Source organism: Bubalus kerabau, chromosome 12, assembly GCF_029407905.1.
Source record: "Bubalus kerabau isolate K-KA32 ecotype Philippines breed swamp buffalo chromosome 12, PCC_UOA_SB_1v2, whole genome shotgun sequence".
Classification (NCBI taxonomy): domain Eukaryota; kingdom Metazoa; phylum Chordata; class Mammalia; order Artiodactyla; family Bovidae; genus Bubalus; species Bubalus kerabau.
In genome coordinates, this window is record NC_073635.1 from 12,716,964 (window position 1) to 12,738,419 (window position 21,456).

At 39.1% G+C, this 21,456-nt stretch overlaps 1 protein-coding gene across 3 annotated transcripts in view; it reads right to left on the reverse strand.

Moving 5' to 3' along the window:
* Positions 1–21,456, reverse strand: part of VWA8 (von Willebrand factor A domain containing 8) — a 375,174-nt gene that overhangs the window by 274,484 nt on the left and 79,234 nt on the right. For all 3 annotated transcript variants that reach the window (XM_055541970.1, XM_055541972.1, XM_055541971.1), the window contains exons 13-14: positions 3,675–3,835; positions 1,430–1,543 (exon numbers count right to left, since the gene is read on the reverse strand). In XM_055541970.1, the coding sequence (XP_055397945.1) occupies positions 1,430–1,543; positions 3,675–3,835 (275 nt within the window). The remainder of the gene's footprint in view (positions 1–1,429; positions 1,544–3,674; positions 3,836–21,456) is intronic.

Genomic DNA, 21,456 nt, shown 5'->3' on the forward strand with positions numbered 1-21,456 from the left:
ATAAAAAGAATTTTCAAACCCATAGGAGATTTGAAAGAATAGAATGTGAACACCCAAATATCCTTCACCTACATTTCACCAGCTGTTAAGACTTCACCGCTTTGTGTTCTTGCTCTCCCTTGCTCTTTGTTTCTATGTGGTACATTTGAATCCATTCATCACATCTTTTTTACCCTGAAATGTCTGGAAGTAACTTGAACGCATCTTTTTACGTTATCCCTTAGATATTTCAGAATATGGCTCCTAGGAATAGAAATGTTCTCCTTTGTAAAAAATCAATAAACAGAAAACTCAATTAAGAAGTCAGGAAGCCAGAAGGGGGAGCTCTCACGCCCTGTGACAGACAATAGCAGGGTCAACAGGAAGAAGAAAACCTTCCTTTGCTTGCCTGGCAAGAGCTCAGCCAATGAGAGATTGTTAGGCTGCCAGGAATAGAATGAAAAGACAACACACTTCCAACCCTCAATTCCACCAATGGACTCTTTGTTCATTATAGCTCTTCTGACTTTCTTTTTCCCTTTTAGATGAGTCCTTTCTCCTCTTCTTGTTGCATAAGGACTTGCATGCAGCTCCCCATGGCTAGAGACCCCTTAAATAAACCCATTTTTGTTGGAGAAACAACTGGAGGTCTATTTGTTTTAGGTTAACACCTTCATAAACACAATACCATTATGAAACCTAAGAAAATTGACATTAATTCAATAACATGTAAACTTTCTCAATCATCCCAAAATGTCTTTCATAGCTATTTTCATTTGATTTCCTGATCCAGGATCCAATACATTGAATTTGGTTGCCACAGTTCTGGAAGAAATGTTTAAATAAGACACAAAGGGCACTCCTGCATCAGGTGACAAACCCCAGAAGTAACTGATCACTTTCTTGGCAGGTAGGCACAGTTAAGTGTGAGACCCTTTTTGTTTTTTCTGAAATGATACAAAATTTGGGGCCAAAATTGAACTGCTCGGACAACAGAAGAGGGATTATCTTCTTAAAGCTAATGCTCTTATAAAATGTTTAAACACTTTCGTAAAAGTAGGCTGAAAGTACAGAGTACATGTGTTAGTTGCTAAGTCGTGTCCAACTCTTCGCGGCCCCCGCCAGGCTCCTCTACACATGGGATTCTCCAGGCAAGAATACTGGCGTGGGTTGCCATTTCCTTCTCCAGGGGATCTTCCTGACCCAGGGATCAAACCTGGGTCCTCCTGCATTGTAGGCAGATTCTTTACTGTCTGAGCCACCAGGGAAGCCCTACAGAGTACATCTTGGAGAGCAAACTCAAGCCTTAAAAAGTGTGCAAATAAGATCTTGTCTAGGACATCAAATTATCAAGCCGTTCAAAGTGATCTTGGTTTGAGCCTAGGTTTAGAAGAATAATTTTTAAAGATGTGTGCTTGACAATAAGAGTAAGAGCAGTATACCCCGTTACCTCTGCTGCAGCTGCTCATCAGACATTTGCAGCTCCTCCTTCAAGCGCAAGTACCTGTCTTCTCTCAGCAGCCTGGAGCCATCATACAGGCTTAGCTCCCGATCATGGATCAGCCTAATGGACAGGAAAAGGCCAGGAAACAAATGAATCAGTTTAAATGTTGAAGCTATTAGAGGTAGAATCAGTCAGTTAATATTTCAGTCATTTCTATTATTACTGACAATTGAGTCTAACTATTTTGTTAAATGCACTTTTTGATATTTTAAGTTGGCTAGTGCCGTTATACTTGGCAAAAACAGTTGGTTTCTGTACTGGAGGGCAGCAGTCACGGTCACTAGACGTGAACAGGGAGGACAAGGAGGAGGAGAAGGAGCTGGAAAGGGGAAGGAGGAGGGAAATGAAAAGCGACAGCTGAATGAGTGATTCAGCATCACCACGAGGTAAATATTAATGAACGAGGCAATTGGCACATACTCCCTTGAATCTAAGGTAATACTTTAAGACATAGTATTATCAAAATAGTTCTATCTTTGCAATTACAGGATTTAGAATATCTAAAATCTTTACAAGGAAATAACTAGTGATATTCCAGATACCAACTATGATGGAACCTAGCCGTCCAAAGCACAAATAGCATTGTCTTCCAGATGCTGCAGAGCTTAAAGAGTGCTGTTCTAGATCCTACAGCAGCCACTGAGGTTTCCTGATGTCCACTGTGCAACTGCCCCAGACTTCCGCTCAGTGAACACTGAGGAGAGGGGAGACTGCACACTGCAGAGGTCAGCAGCATGGGCAGTGGAGCCGCCCAGGTGTGGATGCGAGCCCCAGCCCCGACCTTATCCGCTGAATGGCTGGGGAGGGAGAGAACCGACCCACCTGCCTAAAATTTTATCTTGTATAAAACTAGGGCAGTAACACCAACCTCACAGTATTGCTGTGAAAATTAAATAGCTAGTGTAAGGCAGGTGCTGAACATAGCTGTTCTCAATCTTAGCTGCACATTAGAATCTACTGGGAGCAGGTTAAAAACACCAATGTTCAGGACTCACCCTGGATCAATTACATCAGAATTTGAGGAGGTGGAGACCAGGCATCAGTCATTTCTAAGCCTCACTCCCATAAGGAGATTCCACAGCTGAGATTCTGAGAAACCCTAGCTTAGCACAAGGCCTCGCACAGATTAAGAACTCAATGGTAGCTGCTGCTGCTGTTACTACTACTTGGCCACATGGGCAAGAAAGAGCTAATAAAAGGAGGCAGCAGGCACTATTTCATTTGTGTTTGCATTTGTCTGTTTAGAAGAGGGAAAAACTGTAAATATATGGAATGTTTATGATAAATCACTGGAAGGTTGTGGTTATGACTTTTAAACGTTCTCAAGCTGAATCAGGATTAACAGTGTTTTTAGAATCTTTATGTAAAGTTTAAAAATAAAATTAAAAAAAAAAAAAAAGAATCTTTAATTGTACTCGGTACCTGCATCTCATCAAGGACAGAAAAACTGACTACTCAGTTCAGGAACTGGATTATTCCACTTATTTGAAATTTCCCAACAAGTTAAAATTTAGAGTTAAAAGTTAAAAACAAGTGATAGAATCAAGATGTAACAAACAAACAAACAAAAATAGTACCATTAATCTCCCAAAGTGACACAAGATGGGACTATTTTCCATGAAAGTTACACACGAAGTCGTAACATAAAAGAGAAGTTAACTATGAATGGGTGGATATTTGCCCTACCTAAGCTGAAATAAGAAACACGGTTGACACAAATGTTGAAGTCTGCAAACACAAAGTGAACTTTAACCTATATAAAGTATAATCAAAGAGCCATTATACATTTTACATAAGGAACTATATTTTCTCTCTCAAAAACAAATTCCAAGAATGTATCAACCAATAACGTAGATCTAGGACTGAAAAAGGAGTTTGTAAACAGTGAAGCTTTGACTCTGACATACTATAGAAACTTCAATTGTGACTTATTGCATAGATCAATCAACATATATATAAAGTCTCAAAACTACTACTGAAAAATTTGCCTTTTTCAGCTCCTACACAGAGAATTTTGCTATGGCACTGGCTTTTCCCAAAATGTTCATGACTCGAAGTTCTACTCTACTGCGTTTACAACAATAAACACATCTGCTGTTATACTTGGATATAGAATTATAAATTCCTTGAGAATTATATAATCCAGTTTAAATGAGAAGATTGAGAAAATTTTCTGTGACTCATAACCGACCTCTGTAACACGGCAAGCGTCCCGGCATTGACTCTGTGAATGCCATCCAGGAGAACCAGCTTTCCTTCCAGAGCAGCGTTTACAAGGGGCGAGGACCGCCAGGCAGTGTCTCCATTGGGAAGCGTGTACCTCTGCTGTAGCAGATCACGCGCTGTCATATCCTGAAACCGGTCCCAACACCCACCAGAGAAAATACAGAATTAATTTTTAAGACATGGACAATAGCTTATTTAGCCTTACAGTCACCTCTATCTGAACGTAATATTCCATACAACAACTGGGAAGTCATCTTCTCCAATCCATCAAAGAGAAAGATATTCAGAATCTTTTCTTGGTTATCTGAACTTTTTTCCTATTACTCACCCACATAATATAGTGAGGGCTTTTTTTCCTCTTTTTTATTTAGAATTTTCTTCTTCTTCTGAAATGTTTACTTGGTACCTACGCAGATGATGGCAGTTAACTTCTACAGAACTTCAATGGAATTTTACTCAATCAGCTTTACTTGTGAAAGGGCCAAAATGTATGACTTCCTTTTTAAGAATTAGAGGCCATACAAACTCATTAAGAGGAGATGCTTTATTAATGATGTGCGTTTTTTGGCAGTTGAGTTTTCCTGAAAAGCCATGCTAGGAATCACCTCAGCGACTCACATTTAAAGAGACTTGAAAATGGAGGAAACTGAGAAGAGTCACCAGATGAGGAACAGGACCTGACAGACAATGGCACAGCGCTTACAAGCAAAACACGGTGCTAGTGTTTAAGCAAACAATACTGCTGGCATAAAATATCTACCTACTATAAAATAATTGGGGTGTGATAATAGGAACATCTTCTCACATGTGTTAACATTGAAGATAACAGTTTCTTTTCTGTTATGGAGTGTGCACAGTCGTGTCTGACTCTTTGTGACCCCATGGATTATAGCCCTCCAGGCTCCTCTGTCCAAGGGATTCTCCAGGCAAGAATACTGAAGTGGGTGGCCATTCCCTTCTCCAGGGGATCTTTCAAACTCAGGGACTGAATCCAGGTCTCCTGCATTGCTGGCTGATTCTTTACCATCTGAGCCACCACGGGAGCCCTTTCTGTTATTGGCTTCAGATAAATTCTGTCACTTACATCAAACAAAGCTAAACATTTACAGTCAATCTTAGCCAAAAATTTAAAATCTTCTGTAAATTCTTTGATACCCAACTCTAGTTTCAAGATGACAGAAAATGAATGAATTTATTTATATTCATGACAGCAAAAAATCTGTATTGAAATCAAGATTGAAATGCCTTGACCATCAATTTCCTCATTATCAAAAAAGTACTGACAGTATACATTAGCTTATAATGAATCAACAACACTTGAGAAACAATAATATTCAAGCTGATAAAATAAAAATTCACATTTTTTAGGCAAGAAAAGAAAAATTTAAACATAAACGTTCTCTTTCTATTTGGCCCTCCTCCCTCCCCTCTAGTGTGCATTGCTGCAACCACTTTATGCATTAACCTGACTTCCCTCATGGCAGAAAGGCCTATTCAATCATGAAGATCAATTTTCCTTCTTCTGGGACCATCCATGTAACTTCTCAGAAGATAGCATTCCTTTCTAAATCCTGAAAGGGGTTCCAATGACCCACTACTCACCTTGTATGTACAGACATCTCTGGTGTCTTTAGGTACAAGTTTAGGTACAAAGCCAAGATATAATTTTCCTTAAAGACAGTGATTGGTGCAAAACAGACTAAGGAGATACTGGGCTACACCTAATAGAAGTTCTTGGCTTAATTAATGTAATGACCGCATTCATGTTACTAGCTATATTTCTTATACTCTATTTTACAAGATTATTGCTTCTTGCATGGCCAAATGTGTGACTAAGCCTCAGATAAAAATTAATGACATTAGGTGCCTTGATATGATCAATCAAATATATAGTTTTATAAAACCAATGACTGTAATAGTGTGATTCTAGATATGGGAAGAAGCAGCAAAAGAGAACCATTTCCTTTCCAAAGAGTCAGACACGACTGAGCGACTAAGTACAGCACAACATATAAAATGTATAACAAAAGAATATAAATTAAAAGGTGGGATACCTTCTTCACGTTACCTCCTCTCTGAATACTTCTGTGTGCATGCATGTTCAGTCACTTCAGTCTGTCTGACTCTTGTGACCCCGTGGACTGTAGCCCTTCATGCTCCTCTGTCCATGGGATTCTCCAGGCAAGAATACTGGAGTGGGTTGCCATGCTCTCCTCCAGGGCCTGTTCACCACCCAGGGACCAAACCTGCTTCCCTTAACATCTCCTGCTCTGGCAGGCAGGTTCTTTACAACTAGAGCCACCTGGGAAGCCCCAGAGAAGGCTGCTTATTGCCTACAGAAATGCCTAAAGGAAGTTAAAGAAATGGGTGGGGATTAACTGTGAAAAATCTCAGCTTCATATTGAAAACAGAGGGTATGCTGACCCAACTCCTGAGTCTCTTGCATGGGCCCAGGAAGAGGAGATGAGGGATGGGACTGTGGCATCAGAGGTTCAGACTCCAGTGGAACTGAGGTGAGCAACTGGTAACGTTTTTTATTTTTTTTTAATTTTGACAGAGAAAATTCCTTACTCTCACACCAACCACATCCTTAATCACTGTTTTGTGCAAGATACAAAACAGCACAACTTCATTTTGTAGTCATGAATGATTCATATTTTGTTAATTCATACAATGTCTACAATACGTGCCTCATTCAAACAAGTAAACATTTACTAATAAAGATCATGAGAAAGACAACCAATACGTAGGGCTCCTTTTTTCCAACCTGGCAGCTGTCAGCCTTTTACTGACTGAAGTAAACTGAAATTAATGGCTTGCTGCTACACTAAACGGAGAAGGCAATGGCACCCCACTCCAGTACTCCTGCCTGGAAAATCCCATGGACAGAGGAGCCTGGTGGGCTGCCGTCTATGGGGTCGCACAGAGTCGGACACGACTGAAGTGACTTAGCAGCAGCAGCTACACAACAAGCAGTAACAGATTGACAAGAGTTCAGTTACGAATCCAACCACAACAACAGACCAGAAAAGTTCTCCCTTCCTTCACTCTTCAGAGGAGCGGAGAACAGAAAACATCTGGCATTTCTTAACAGACAGCTCAGTCCAGGTTTACCCTCTCAAGTCTCTGCATACTATTATGAGAAAAAGAGCCATTCTTCATTTCTAATGTACCTGTGTACTGAAATTAAAAAAAAAAAAAAAACCCTAAGGTGGGGGGGGGAAGTATTCTCTTTAATAAAAGTAGTTGGTTTTCATAATTAAGATCCTGGAGAAAAAGAGAGAGGACTGAGAGAAAAGACAGAATTCCAGCTTTTTCTTAAAAAGATAATTGCCCCCACTTTCCTTAATATTAGTTATAATAAGAAATTATTTTCAATTGTGAGTTATTTTCCACTGTATGACAGTACAAGTACACCAAAGTAAAACTGAATTTTCACAGAACTGAACCTAATCAAGTTTAATAAACAGAATTTTTTCAGAACAGTCTGAAATGGGTCAGTAACATGATCTCAATATTAAGTTAATTTTTAAAACAGAGTAACAGCTTTTTCAAGTGTTTCTGTCTACAGCATTTGGGTTTAGTACCATGAAGCTGTTTTAATATCTTTATTTATTTTAAAACATATGGCAACATGGAATTGTTAGAAAATATGTCATTTCCTTATTCTTCTTGCTTACACACATATCCATAAAGCTTACATATTCTGCTTGCACACATATCCATAAAGCAAGTGCAAAAACAAAATTTTAAAAAGAAATATGCTTACTCCATACGAGCATTTTGAAAGCACACTAATAAAAACAAAGAACAATGAATGTCCCAATTTTTGCATATATTTTTCTTATTCTTGAAACCTTTGAACTTAAGAGAATAAAAATAGCACTAATGATATCATAAGAGGCCAAACTATTTCCTCTTTCTGTGTTTCCTTAAAAATTTAAAAATAACAGGACATGAAAACTAGTTCCTTTAGAACACTATTGTCTAACCTTAAACACCTCACCCCTTCATTCAGATCCCTGGAAAACATCTATATATGTCTTAAGATTCTGTGTCATTATGAATTTTGCTCCTGTGACTTGCAATAGAGAAACTCTACTAAAAATAAAAATGTCCTATTACAATGAGAAGCATAGCTGCACAAAATGTACCAGAATGTAGACTTGATATTAATAAGCTTTAATTCTACAGCATTGACACCAAAAAAGCAGCAGAACTACAGTTCTTGATGATGAGACTAACAGAAATTTATTTCATGGTCTATCATATAAAGAATAGTGTGAAAACCACTGAGGTACCATTTCACGCCACTCAGAATGGCTGCAATCCAAAAGTCTACAAGCAATAAATGCTGGAGAGGGTGTGGAGAAAAGGGAACCCTCTTACACTGTTGGTGGGAATGCAAACTAGTACAGCCACTATGGAGAACAGTGTGGAGATTCCTTAAAAAACTGGAAATAGAACTGCCTTATGATCCAGCAATCCCACTGCTGGGCATACACACTGAGGAAACCAGAAGGGAAAGAGACACGTGTACCCCAGTGTTCATCGCAGCACTGTTTATAATAGCCAGGACATGGAAGCAATCTAGATGTCCATCAGCAGATGAATGGATAAGAAAGCTGTGGTACATATACACAATGGAGTATTACTCAGCCATTAAAAAGAATACATTTGAATCAGTTCTAATGAGGTGGATGAAACTGGAGCCTATTATACAGAGTGAAGTAAGTCAGAAAGAAAAACACCAATACAGTATACTAATGCATATATAAGGAATTTAGAAAGATGGTAACAATAACCCTGTATACGAGACAGCAAAAGAGACACTGATGTATAGAACAGTCTTTTGGACTCTGTGGGAGAGGGAGAGGGTGGGATGATTTGGGAGAATGGCATTGAAATACGTATAATATCATATATGGAACGAGTCGCCAGTCCAGGTTCGATGCACGATACTGGATGCTTGGGGCTGGTGCACTGGGACGACCCAGAGGGATGGTATGGGGAGGGAGGAGGGAGGAGGGTTCAGGACGGGGAACATGTGTATACCTGTGGCAGATTCATTTCGATATTTGGCAAATCTAATACAGTTATGTAAAGTTTAAAAATAAAATAAAATTAAAAAAAAAATAAAAATAAAAATGGAAAAAAAATAAATAAATAAAATAAAATAAAAAAATAAAGAATAGTGTGTTAAGGAGTTAAAAATAGAAGTAACAATAATTACAGCAGCTAATACTTATGGAGGGTTTTACTAGGCAAGAAGTAATTCACATAAATTAACTCATGTCCTCCTTATAATCTTAAAGGATAGGTAAAATTATTGCCTTCATTTTACCCAATCAAGGACACACAATTAATAAGCCAAGGAGCCAGGTTTCCCCAAGAATATTATTACGACAGATACAGCAACAAATTAAAGTAAAAGAAATTCCATAGAGAGAGAGCCAGTCTGGATTAATCAACCCATGTACATGGTGTAGTGCTAATAAAGGAAGGTACCCACTGCACACCATTCAGGCTACCCTCCACAAATGTTGCCTCAATCAACTTCTTTGGCAAGAATTAGTAACTACTGATGTTACTGCTCCATGAAATGACCCCTAAAGCAGCTAGTCTCTATTGTTGTTTAAAGATATCTTTAAACGTGCATATAAAAGATTGAGATGAAACTGCTTTAGCTATAGTTAAGAGTAATTATATCTCTAGGTGAATATTATTCTTTATTTTCTTATTCCTGAATTAAAAACATAAGCCATTGGCATTTTTTTTTTTTGACTGGGGGAAGTAAGTATTATTAGTTATTATTTTTTTTATAAGAAATTTGCTGGAATTTTGTAGTCTTTCTAGGTCTACTTCAAATAAGTTTTGCTTATCTGAAAAAACTTACCTTACTAGAAAATATCCTGCCAGTAGTATAAATACTAAGAAAATCTGGGATTTAAGGAAATAAAGGAATACAGCAAAACTAACTGATGTAAATCATTAACTTTGCAATAAGGGATTAATTATGTCCATAACAATTAGGGTCAGAATACTGCATAAATACTGCATACACACATAATATTAATAATTTCTAGGTCCCAAAGTAGAACTGAAGCCATTATTTACAGTCTGAGTATACTCAGTGAACAAAATGCAAGGCATGCTGCCCACATTCCTGTGTCATTTATGTTTCATCTCAAACAAAAAGGCCTCTTGTTTTACATATATTGTAAAATTGTTTATAAACTCTTTCATGCTTCTCCCTCAGGTTCTTTTAAAGGAACTATTTTTAACCAGTCACCAGTATAACAAATGCTTCCTTTATGGATATAACGATGGCATCACAAGACTACCATGATTGTTTTCAGTTACTCTATTGATGGAAGAAGCTGATTTTGAATCATTTATAGCTCTTTACTGTAACCAGTGGGATCGACTGCAAGATGATCCACTCTAGTTAAAGATTTATACTATGAACGCAGAACAAAATTCATCTGCTTGGGGCTAACTAGAAGTCAAATCCAGTATCTCACAAGTGACCCACCAAAAGGACATCTTAATAAAGTCACACAATAAAATATACAATCAAGGTCAGAGTAGGTGCAAAAAATGTAATATGGATTCTGTGAGTTTACGCAATCAAATCCTTTCTACTAGCCTTGCTATGGCACAGAGGCTAGAAAAGTAAAAACATCACTTCTTAGATGAGTTTGGTACATGACCCAGGTTCTACCAAGCATTCTCCCATACACGAAACTGGGAACTGAAACAACTCCTGGTGAGAGTGAAGTGACAGCCAGCACAAGGAAAGCCCCTCTTCTAGAACGGTTATGGCCCAGTTCTCCCAGCTCTGTCATTCCTAACTGGGTGAAATCTACACACTGCACCCTGTCTCTCCCAGACATTCTGCAAACTACCTAACACTCTGTAATAAATTACTCTCAGTTTTAGGCAGCCAGAATGGATCCTGTTGTCCATAAACAACCCAAGGATAATAATTTTTTAAAAGTAAACCAACTTAATGAAAGCTTGTTCAGAAATGTTCACAGACAACTAAGTATATAAGGACTTTCTGGTGGTCCAGTGGTTAACAATCTGCCTGCCAAGGCAAGGGACGTGGGTGTGGTCCAGGAAGACTCCATATGCCTCAGAAACTAAGTCCATGTGCCAACTACCGAGCCTGCGCTCTAGGCCCGTGCTCCACAGCAAGAGAAGCCACTGTAATGAGAAGCCCGTGCACCATGGTGAGGAGCAGCCCCCACTCGCCACAACTGGAGAAAACCTGTGTGCAGCAAGCCACAAACAAATAAATAAAAACGCTAAAAACCAGATATATAAAAGAGGGTAAAGGACAGTTTCAAAAAGGAAGGCAAAACGCAGAGATATTAAGGAGCAAAATCCCAAGACACACAAACTAAAGAACCACATGTTATTCAAGTGGTACTGCAAACTTTGCTGCATTTTATCACAAATGTTTGACAGGTGGGAAAGTAGCAATCTATTCAAGTTTAAAGAATATTGGCCTTATAATAGTAACAAATAAAGTATAAAATCAAAGATGCGGTAAGTGCTAATAACCTGTTCAGTATTCAGGAAAGACCCATGGAGCAGTTAATTGCATTTGGCCTCACTCAACAGCACTCGAATTCCTTCTAGTCAGCCAACCTGGAAAGCAGCACAACAGACAGGATGGGAAGGTATGAGGAAAGCCGGGTTTATCCCAATTCTGTGACTTATGATAAATGGGGGGAGTGAGTAAAACATCTTCAGAGTTAAACGAGATAATGTCTGGCACCTAGTGGATATTTAATAAATAACAGCTGAATCTGAATCAGTCAAAGGAACAAAATCCTAATACTTTAAAATTTAAATCTAATAATAAATCTAGGCTAACAGTTCAGGACACTAATAAAAGTATAATAATAGCACTAAATCATACAATCACACTGTGTGGATCACAACAAACTGTGGAAAATTCTTAAAGTAATGGGAATACCAGACCACCTTATCTGCCTCCTGAGAAATCTGTATGCTGGTCAAGAAGCAACAGTTAGAACTGAATATGGAACAACAGACTGGTTCCAAATCGGGAAAGGAGTATGTCAAGGCTGTATATTGTCACCCTGCTTATTTAACTTATATGCAGAGTACATCATGAGAAACGCTGGGCTGGAAGAAGCACAAGCAGGAATCAAGATTGCCGGAAGAAATATCAATAACCTCAGATATGCAGATGACACCACCCTTATGGCAGAAAGCAAAGAAGAACTAAAGAGCCTCTTCATCAAAGTAAAAGAGGAGAGTGAAAAAGTTGGCTTAAAACTCAACATTCAGAAAAGATCATTGCATCCAGTCCCATCACTTCATGGCAAATAGATGGGGAAATGATGGAAACAGTGAGAGATTTTATTTGGGGGGGGCTCCAAAATCACTACACATGGTGACTGCAGCCATGAAATTAAAAGATGCTTGCTCCTTCAAAGAAAAGTTAGACCCACCTAGACAGCATATTAAAAGACACAGACATTACTTTGCAAACAAAGGTCCATCTAGTCAAAGCTATGCCTTTTCCAGTAGTCATGAATGGATACAAGAGTTGGACTATAAAGAAAGCTGAGTACCAAAGAATTGATGCTTTTGAACTGTGGTGTTGGAGAAGACTGAGAGTCCCTTTGACTGCAAGGAGATCAAACCAGTCAATCCAAAAGGAAATCAGTCCTGAATATTCTTTGGAAGGACTAATGCTGAAGCTGAAGCTCCAATACTTTGGCCACCTGATGTGAAGAACTGACTCATTGGAAAAGACCCTGATGCTGGGAAAGATTGAAGGTGGGAGAAGGGGATGACAGAGGATGAGATGGTTGGATGGTATCACTGACTCAATGGACATGAGTTTGAGTAAGCTCCAGGAGTTGGTGATAGACAGGGAGGCCTGGCGTGCTGCAGTCCATGGGGTCACAAAGAGTTGGACACAACTGAGTGACTGAACTGAATGACTGAAAAATGGGCTTCCCAGGTGGTGTTAGTGGTAAAGAACTCACCGGCCAATGCAGGAGACATAAGAGACGTGGGTTCAATCCCTTGATGGGGAAGATCCCCTGGAGGAGGGCATGGCAACCCACTCTAGTATTCTTGTCTGGAGAATCCCATGGACAGAGGAGCCTGGTGGGCTACAGTCCACAGGGTCACAAAGAGTCAGACACAACTGAAGTGACTTAGCACGCACACATGACTGACGTATGTACATTACCATGTGTAACATAGGTAGGTGATGAGAAGTTGCCGTATAGTGCATGGAGCTCAGCCTGGTGCTATGTGACCGCCTGAGGGGTGGAATGGGACGGGAGGTGGAGGGAGGTTCAGGAGGGCCAGGACATGTATATACCTATGGCTGATTCATGTTGATGTACGGCAGAAATCAACACAATATAGTAAAGCAATTATTCTTCAATTAAAAATGAATAAATACAAAAATACTGTATGACAAAAGAAATTTTAATTTTAGAATTTAAAGAAAAAGTAAATATGGAAACAAATAAGAAATTGGTAAAGAAAACTTTGACAAAGGTCAGATTTGAGCTGGCCCTTTAAAAACAATGCAAATTTTTCAAAATTTATTTATGTACTCCTTCCTACATTGATTGCCTAGTACACATAAGCCACAGGTCAAGGTGCTGACAAGACAGTAAGGAAAAAGACAAACATGGATCTTACATTCGAAGGGGAAAGAACAAAACAGACAAAGGAAAAGGAACAGAAGCTGAGAAAAAAAGGAGAGAGGGAGGGAAGAGATGCCAAAAAAAAAAATACCAAAAAAATGTATGTATATATATCTCACATACTGGTCAGTAGTACACAGAAAATGTTGGGTAATGTGATAAGCAAATAGCTCCATGGGTCACAAATGCTTTCAGTAAGTATACTCAAGTTTCTATTTGAATGATAAAAGGCCAAGTGAAGATCAAGGGAAGAGTTCTCCAGGGTGAGGCAACGTCCTGTGCAAAAGTTCTGAAGCAGAAAGAAGCTAAACGGCATTAAGGGACTGACAGTAGTCAGTGAGGCCTACATAAACACAACCAGCAGAGGGTCCAGCCTGGGGAGAGGCGGCTGGAGATGCAGGCATGGGTCACATCAGGTAGGGCAGTGTCTTTCAATCCTGGCTCCCTGTTAGAAACACTGAGTAACTTTTTAAAAAATGCATACATCTGAGTCCCACATCAAACCAATTACTTCATATTCTCTAAAGGTGGGGGCTGGACACTGAAAAGGTTTTGAAGTTTCTTGGGTGGTTCCAATAGGCAGCTAAGGCTGAAAAGCATTGGTGGACAGCTCATAAACTAAGACTGCTGCTGCTGTTGCTAAGTCATTTCAGTCGTGTCCAACTCTGTGCGACCCTATAGACGGCAGCCCACCAGGCTCCCCGTCCCTGGGATTCTCCAGGCAAGAACACTGGAGTGGGTTGCCATTTCCTCCTCCAATGCATGAAAGTGAAAAGGGAAAGTGAAGTCACTCAGTCGTGTCTGACTCTTTGTGACCCCATGGACTGCAGCCTACCAGGCTCCTCCATCCATGGGATTTCCCGGGCAAGAGTACTGGAGTGGGGTGCCATTGCCTTCTCCGTAAACTAAGACTAGGGGTTCTTATTTGAAGTATGATGGAAAGTCACTAACAGATTCTAAGCAGAGAAATGGCATGACCTGATTTTCATTCTTAAAAGGTGACTCCCACTATAATTTAAAGGATGGATTATGACTTGTAACATATTCTAATTAAATAGCTACAAATATTTAACATGTACAAAAGAGAACAGAACTTAAATATTTTTACCAAAAATGAGATAAACTTAAAAATAAATATCTATAAATGTTCAACTAACATAACTTAAAATTAGAGCACACTGAAGGAAAAAATTGAAGACAGAAATAAGTGGAAAGATAGTCCACACTCAAGGAATAGTAGAATTAAAATAGTTAAAATGTTCTTACAATCCAAAGAAATCTACAGATTCAAAGCTGGCATTTTTCACAGATATAGAATAAACAATTCTAAAATCTATATGGAATCATCAAAGACCCTGTATAGCTACATAGACCTTGAGAAAGAAGAACAAAGTTGGAAACACCACACTTCCTAATTTCAAACTATATTACAAAGCTATACTAACCAAAACTGCATGGTATTGCCATAAAAACAGACATACAGATTGACAGAACAGAGAGCCCAGAAGGAAACCCACACATACACAGTGAACACGTTCATGACATAGGAGCCAAAAATACATATTCATTAATGGTGCCAAGGGACTTCCCTGGTAGTCCAAGGGCTAAGGTTCCACACTCCTAATGCAGGGGGCCTGGGTTTGATCCCTGGTGAGGGAACTAGATTCCACATGCCACAACTAAAGGATCATGAATGTCTCAATTAACACCCAGCACTGCCAAGTATTGTTTTAAAATAATGGTGTTAATAAATGGTATCAAGAAAAATGTATAGCCACATGCAAAAGAATGAAACTGAACCCTATTTATACGAGGGATAAAAATTACTTCAAAATGGATTAAAGACTTGAATGTTAAGACTTGAAACCATAAAACTCCTAGATGAAAATATAGGTGGTATGCTCCTCGATGTTGGTCTTGGTGATAATTTTTGGATTTGACACCAAAAGCAACAGCAATAAAAGCCAAAATAAACAAGTGGGACAACATCAGACTAAAAAGAAAAAGTTTCTGCGCAGCAAAGAAACCACGAATGGAATGAAAAGGCAAACTACTGAATGGAAAAATATATTTGCAAATCATATAACTGATAAAGGTTAATATCTAAATAAAGAACTCACATAACTCAATAGCAAAAAAAAAAAAAATCTGATTAAAAAATGGGCAGAAGAATTGATCACATGTTTTTCCAGAGAAGACATAGAAATAGACAACAGATACATGAAAAGGTGTCATCATTACTCATCATCAAGGAAATACAAATCAAAACCCCAATGAGATATCATCTCATACCTGTAAGAATGGCCATTATTAAAAACAAAAAAACACAACAACAAGAGATGACAAATGCTGGTGAGGAGGTGGAGAGAAGGGACCACTGTGCACTGTTGGTGGGAATGCAGATTTTTGCAGCCTCTATGGAAAACAGTATGCAGGTTCATAAAAAAATTAAAAACAGAGCTACCGTATGATCTAGCAATCCCACTTCTGGGTATATATCCAAAGAAAATAAAAACAGAATATTGAGATATCTGCACTCCTATGTTCATTACAGCATTATTCACAATAGCCTAGAGTGTTCATTGACAAAACACTGATAAGAAATTATGGTTCACACACGCACACAAGTATTATTTAGCCATAAAAAAGATGGACCTTCTCCCATCTGCAACAACATGGATAGACCTTGAGGGTGTTTCGCTACGTGAGGTAAGTCAGAAAGACAAAGCCAAATACTTAATAGTACCATTTACAAGCGGAATCTCATGTTGATGTTTGATAGAAACCAATACAATACTCTAAAGCAATTATCCTTAAATTAAAAATAAATAAATAAATAAAAGTCACAGTCATAGAAATGAAAATGGTTGTCAGGGACTCAGCTGCTGCTGCTGCTGCTGCTGCTAAGTCACTGCAGTCGTGTCTGACTCTGTGCAACCCCATAAGACAGCAGCCCACCAGGCTTCCGTCCCTGGGATTCTCCAGGCAAGAGCACTGGAGTGGGTTGCCATTTCCTTCTCCAACGCATAAAAGTGAAAAGTGAAAGTGAAGTCACTCAATCGTGTCCGACTCTTAGCAACCCCAAGGACTGTAGCCTACCAGGCTCCTCCGTCCAGGGGATTTTCCAGGCAAGAGTACTGGAGTGGGGTGCCGTCGCCTTCTCTGCAGGGACTGAGAGGTGAGGGAAATAAGAATGAGTGACTGAGTGAGTAAAAGTTGCTCAGTTGTGTCTGACTCTTTGCGACTGAATAGACTGTAGCCTGCCAGGCTCCTCTGTCCTTGGAATTCTCCAGGCAAGAATATTGGAGTGGTTTACCATTTGCTCACTCCTGGGGATCTTCCTGACCCAGGGATTGAACCTGGGTCTCCTGCATTGTAGGCGGATTCTTTACCATCTGAGCCACCAGGGAAGCCAAGGGAAATAAGAAGAGGTTGGTAAAAGGGTACAGACTTTAAGGTATAAGATGAATTAGGATCTCAGGATATAATATAAAACATGGTGACTATAGTTGATAATTCTGTATTGTATAAGTGAAATCTGCTTTGACTGTAGAATATTAATGTTATCCAAGAGTGAATTTGTGTGTGTGAGAGAGGAATAAGTGTCTATTAACATTCAAACGACATAATTGATGGATTCTTAAAAACTCTATAAAGTAAAATTTCATATGCCAAATGCATTTTCCAGCAAATTCTAAACATGAGTCCAGGGAGGGTGGGTTAGAGCTACTGGTGATGTCCATAGCTAGAGTGGATCTTGTAAAAAGCAAATGATGTTAGACTGGCGATTGGGTGTGGGGTGTGTGGTGGATGGGGACAAAGCTAGAAAGTGTTTCATGGCTAAAATACTAAATAACTCTTTTGATTGGTTTAATGTGTCCTTTTTGGAACTGTCTTCACAAAACTAAAACTGATGTCTCTGAATTGCTCCCCCACGGGAGATACTGCAAACACCTGTCACTATGTAGGACATAGGGAAGACTTACAAGATTCAGGGAGCATCACTCAGGATAAATGTGGAGTCTCCTGCTTGAAGCAGCACAGAAGAAGGTTTGCTAAGATTAAAGAAGCAGGCTGTGGAAGGCATCAGGGCAGCCCTGTCCACCTTCCTCACTACATGAGGGTATGGTGGGCACTGCTCCTCAGCAGCACAGAGGCAGCAGCCAGCAGCTACCTAAATCTGGGGGAGCTCCAGGGAACCACAGGAAATGAACACAAAGCATCCCAGGAGCTGGGCTGGCCGAGGCCCGTCTTCAGGTTGTTAATCTCTCAACAGTAGTCAACAGACTGTAAGATCACGATTTTCCCAGCTTTTATCAGCTCAGATCCCAAGCTGCCTCAGCTCAGCACACAGAGGCACTAGTTGAACTCTCTGTTAAAATCGCCTTTCTCTTTGCTGTCTCTCTTGTTCTGCCAAATGCTTTTAGTTGAAACACTTCAGAAAGCTGTTGCTTCTATAACTTTGGTTTGCAAACCAGCAATAAAATTCAATATATTTATTTATTTATTTATTTTTAATCATATTAATAATTATTTTTAATTTTTTAGATTTGATAATAGTATTGTGGTTATGTCAATAGCCATTTTATTCACTTACACAGTAAGATCTTTGCTTTTTCAGTTGAACAACAACAAAATTCAATATATTTAGAAAGTGGTTGGAGCCTGAATAACTGGAGCTTTTTCAATAAGGGGGAAACAGAAAAACAAAGCACTTAGGAATCATAAAAGGCAACTAGATGATAAAGGTGAGAAGTATGTATTTACTTTTTGTTTCCAAAAATAAAAATATGTTTACAAAACATATGCTTTCAAATTGGGGTGCTGGAGAAGACTCTTGAGAGTTTCTTGGACAACGAGGAAATCAAACCAGTCAATCCTAAAGGAAATCAACCCTGAATATTCAATGAAAGGATTGATGATGAAGCTGAAGGTCCAATATTTTGGCCACCTGATGTGAAAAGCTGACTCACTGGAAAAGACCCTGATGCTGGGAAAGATTGAGGGCAGGAGGAGAAGGGAGTGGCAGAGGATGAGATGATTAGATATCATCACTGACTTATTGGACATGAGTTTGAGCAAACTCCGGGAGATAGTGAAGGACAGGGAATACCTGTGTGCTGCAGTCCATGGGATCTCAAACAGTTGGACGTGACCTAGTGACTGAACAACAACAAAGGTACTTACAGAAATTTGTTAATTGTCAAAATCAAATCAAAATCCTTCTTTCTTTTCTTTCTTGACATGTTTCCCATAAGAATATAAATATATAACTTCATTATTAATTCTACTGAAGTTAAAGTTGCTCAGTTGTGTCCGACTTTTTGTGACCTATGGACTTCTCCAGGCCAGAATACTGGAGTGGGTAGCCTTTCCCTCCTCCAGGTGATCTTCCCAACCCAGGGATCGAACCCAGGTATCCCTCATTTCAGGCAGATTCTTTACCAGCTGAGCCACAAGGGAAGCCCATTAATCCTACTAACTTTTAGCAAATCCTTACTCTTACTAACTGCTGCTGCTGCTGCGTCGCTTCAGTCGTGTCCGACTCTGTGCGACCCCATAGACGGCAGCCCACCAGGCTCCCGCATCCCTGGGATTCTCCAGGCAAGAACACTGGAGTGGGTTGCCATGGCCTTCTCCACTCTTACTAACTAACCTTTAGCAAATCCTTACTCTAAACTCTTATTCCTTACTCTGTGGAATAGCTCCAAACTTAAGGACAGTGTGATGAAGTCCCAGTACTGTTGGTAAGAACAAACTGCTATGCTTGACCGTGTCTATCAGTTAGGACATTTGTTCTAAATGCACTTTACAGTAATCTTAATTAGGGATCTTAGGGCAATCTTTAATGTTGATTGGGGGTCTTAGGGCAATCTTTAATCCTGAGGACCCTTAAAAGATTGCCCTAAGACTCCTAATCAAGATTAAAGATTGCCCTAAGACCCCTAATCAAGATTACTGTAAAGTAGATTTAGAACACATGTCCTAACTGATAGAGACAGTCAAGCATAACAGTTTGTTCTTACCAACAGTACTGGGACTTCATCACACTGTGTCCTTAAGTTTGGAGCTATTCCACAGAGAATCCTCAAATTTGAAATTCTTTCCCTCTCAAGTTTATGGATCCTATGTTTTGGGATCACCAAGGATGGTAAATGAAATACCTTTCAGGCTGGAATTCCTTATTTGGTAGGATTCTCTGGTTACTTTTGTTTTCTTCCTTCGGCTAATGGATTTGGTTTTACTGTAATGTTTATTTTTATACACATGGCCAAAGGCCTCTTAGAGTGTTTTTATAAATCTAATAAATACCTCAGGATAACTAAATTTGTTAAGACAACACAAAAGATGTTGTTCGTTACTTAAAATGTACACTGTTTCAATTAAATAAGGAGTTCAGTACATACTTTCAAAATTATAAAAGATTTGAATATCATGTTTGGATACTTTTGTTTAAAAAAACGAATGTAAAACTTATGCCCTTTTAAATGGCAAATGTATGCAAATACAGTAAGATGAACCTTTATTAACATATATTGCAGTTAAACTTTAAAATAATACACTTTGCATTTTTAGAATGCTATAAGTTTAAAAGGTTATCAAGTTAAACAAGCAAACAGCTTGACTTTTCAATATATAACTTTGTAGTTATGTGCTATCAGATAAACAATCCAATTAGTTCCAGCTGCAAACTTAACATAAATTACTGTAAGTGCCATTACACTCCGTTTTTGAGATGATTTCTCCATCAGAGTGAGAGTCTAAGATATGTTTTACAAAGTTTTGATTATAAAAATAATACACTCTTGAGATGGGCTTCTATTCGTTGAAAACAACCACGATTTTTGGTAGCTCCTCCATTCTACGGTTTTTAAAAAGCCAGCAATTAGAAAAACAGACCCGTACTGAAAGACAAACTGATTCACGAGGACACCACCATTCTACAGCAAACCCACCTAACATGAAGGAAAGCATTCCAAATAAAAACAGGTGGTACTCTTAGGGCCGCAACCCAGTGCCCTCCCATCTCAGAGTGAGCCTCACTGTCTGTTACTTTTGTTTTTAAAGATGTACAATCTGGTAGTCAAGAAAATGACTTGAAAATTAATAAGCTAGTTCCTGTTGTATAAGCTTTGCTTGAGGTATAAACTCTGGCACTTAACCTTTCTCATCCTTAATTTTGAAAGTCAGGAAATTCCACTTTACTGGCCTATTTTAGAGTAATTATAAATTTTAGTAAATGAAATGCTTCAAAGAGGTTGCAAAAAGAGATTATTACATTGTCACAAAACGTTATTCTTTAAAAACATAGAAAACACATGGAAAATTGTAATTCTAGAATGGAAATGAATTTGTCTCAAAATCGCCTCCTGCCTTAAGGTGTAAGAATTAATTAGCTCTCAGAAATCAGAAGCTGATCTAAGTAATTCTATTGCTATTCTGCATTAGAAAACACTATACATGGAGAAGCTCTTCACTGTTTTTGGTGGGGAGAATAACAACAATGTTTGAATAATCACCTCTATCCCTCACATACATAAAAACAAAAGTCATTCTACTTAAAAATATTTTTAAATTTCCCAAGTTCCTAAAGGAAATCAACCCTGAATATTCATTGGAATGATTGATACTGAAGCTGAAGCGTCAATGCTTTGGCCACCTAATGTGAAGAGCTGAACTGGAAAAGACCCTGATGCTGGGAAAGACTGAGGGCAGAAGGAGAAGGGCATGACAGAGGATGAGATGGTTGGATGGCATCACCAACTAAATGAACACGAGTTTGAGCAAACTCTGGGAGATGGTGGAGGACAGGGAAGCCTGGCGTGCTGCAGTCCATAGAGTCGCAAACAGTCAGACACAACTAGGCAACTGAACAACAAGCCTCTAAGACGGTGCATTAGTCGCTTCAGTCGTGTCCGACTCTGTGATCCCATAGGCAGCCCACCAGGCTCCCCCGTCCCTGGGATTCTCCAGGCAAGAACACTGGAGTGGGTTGCCATTGCCTTCTCCAATGCATGAAAGTGAAAAGTGAAAGTG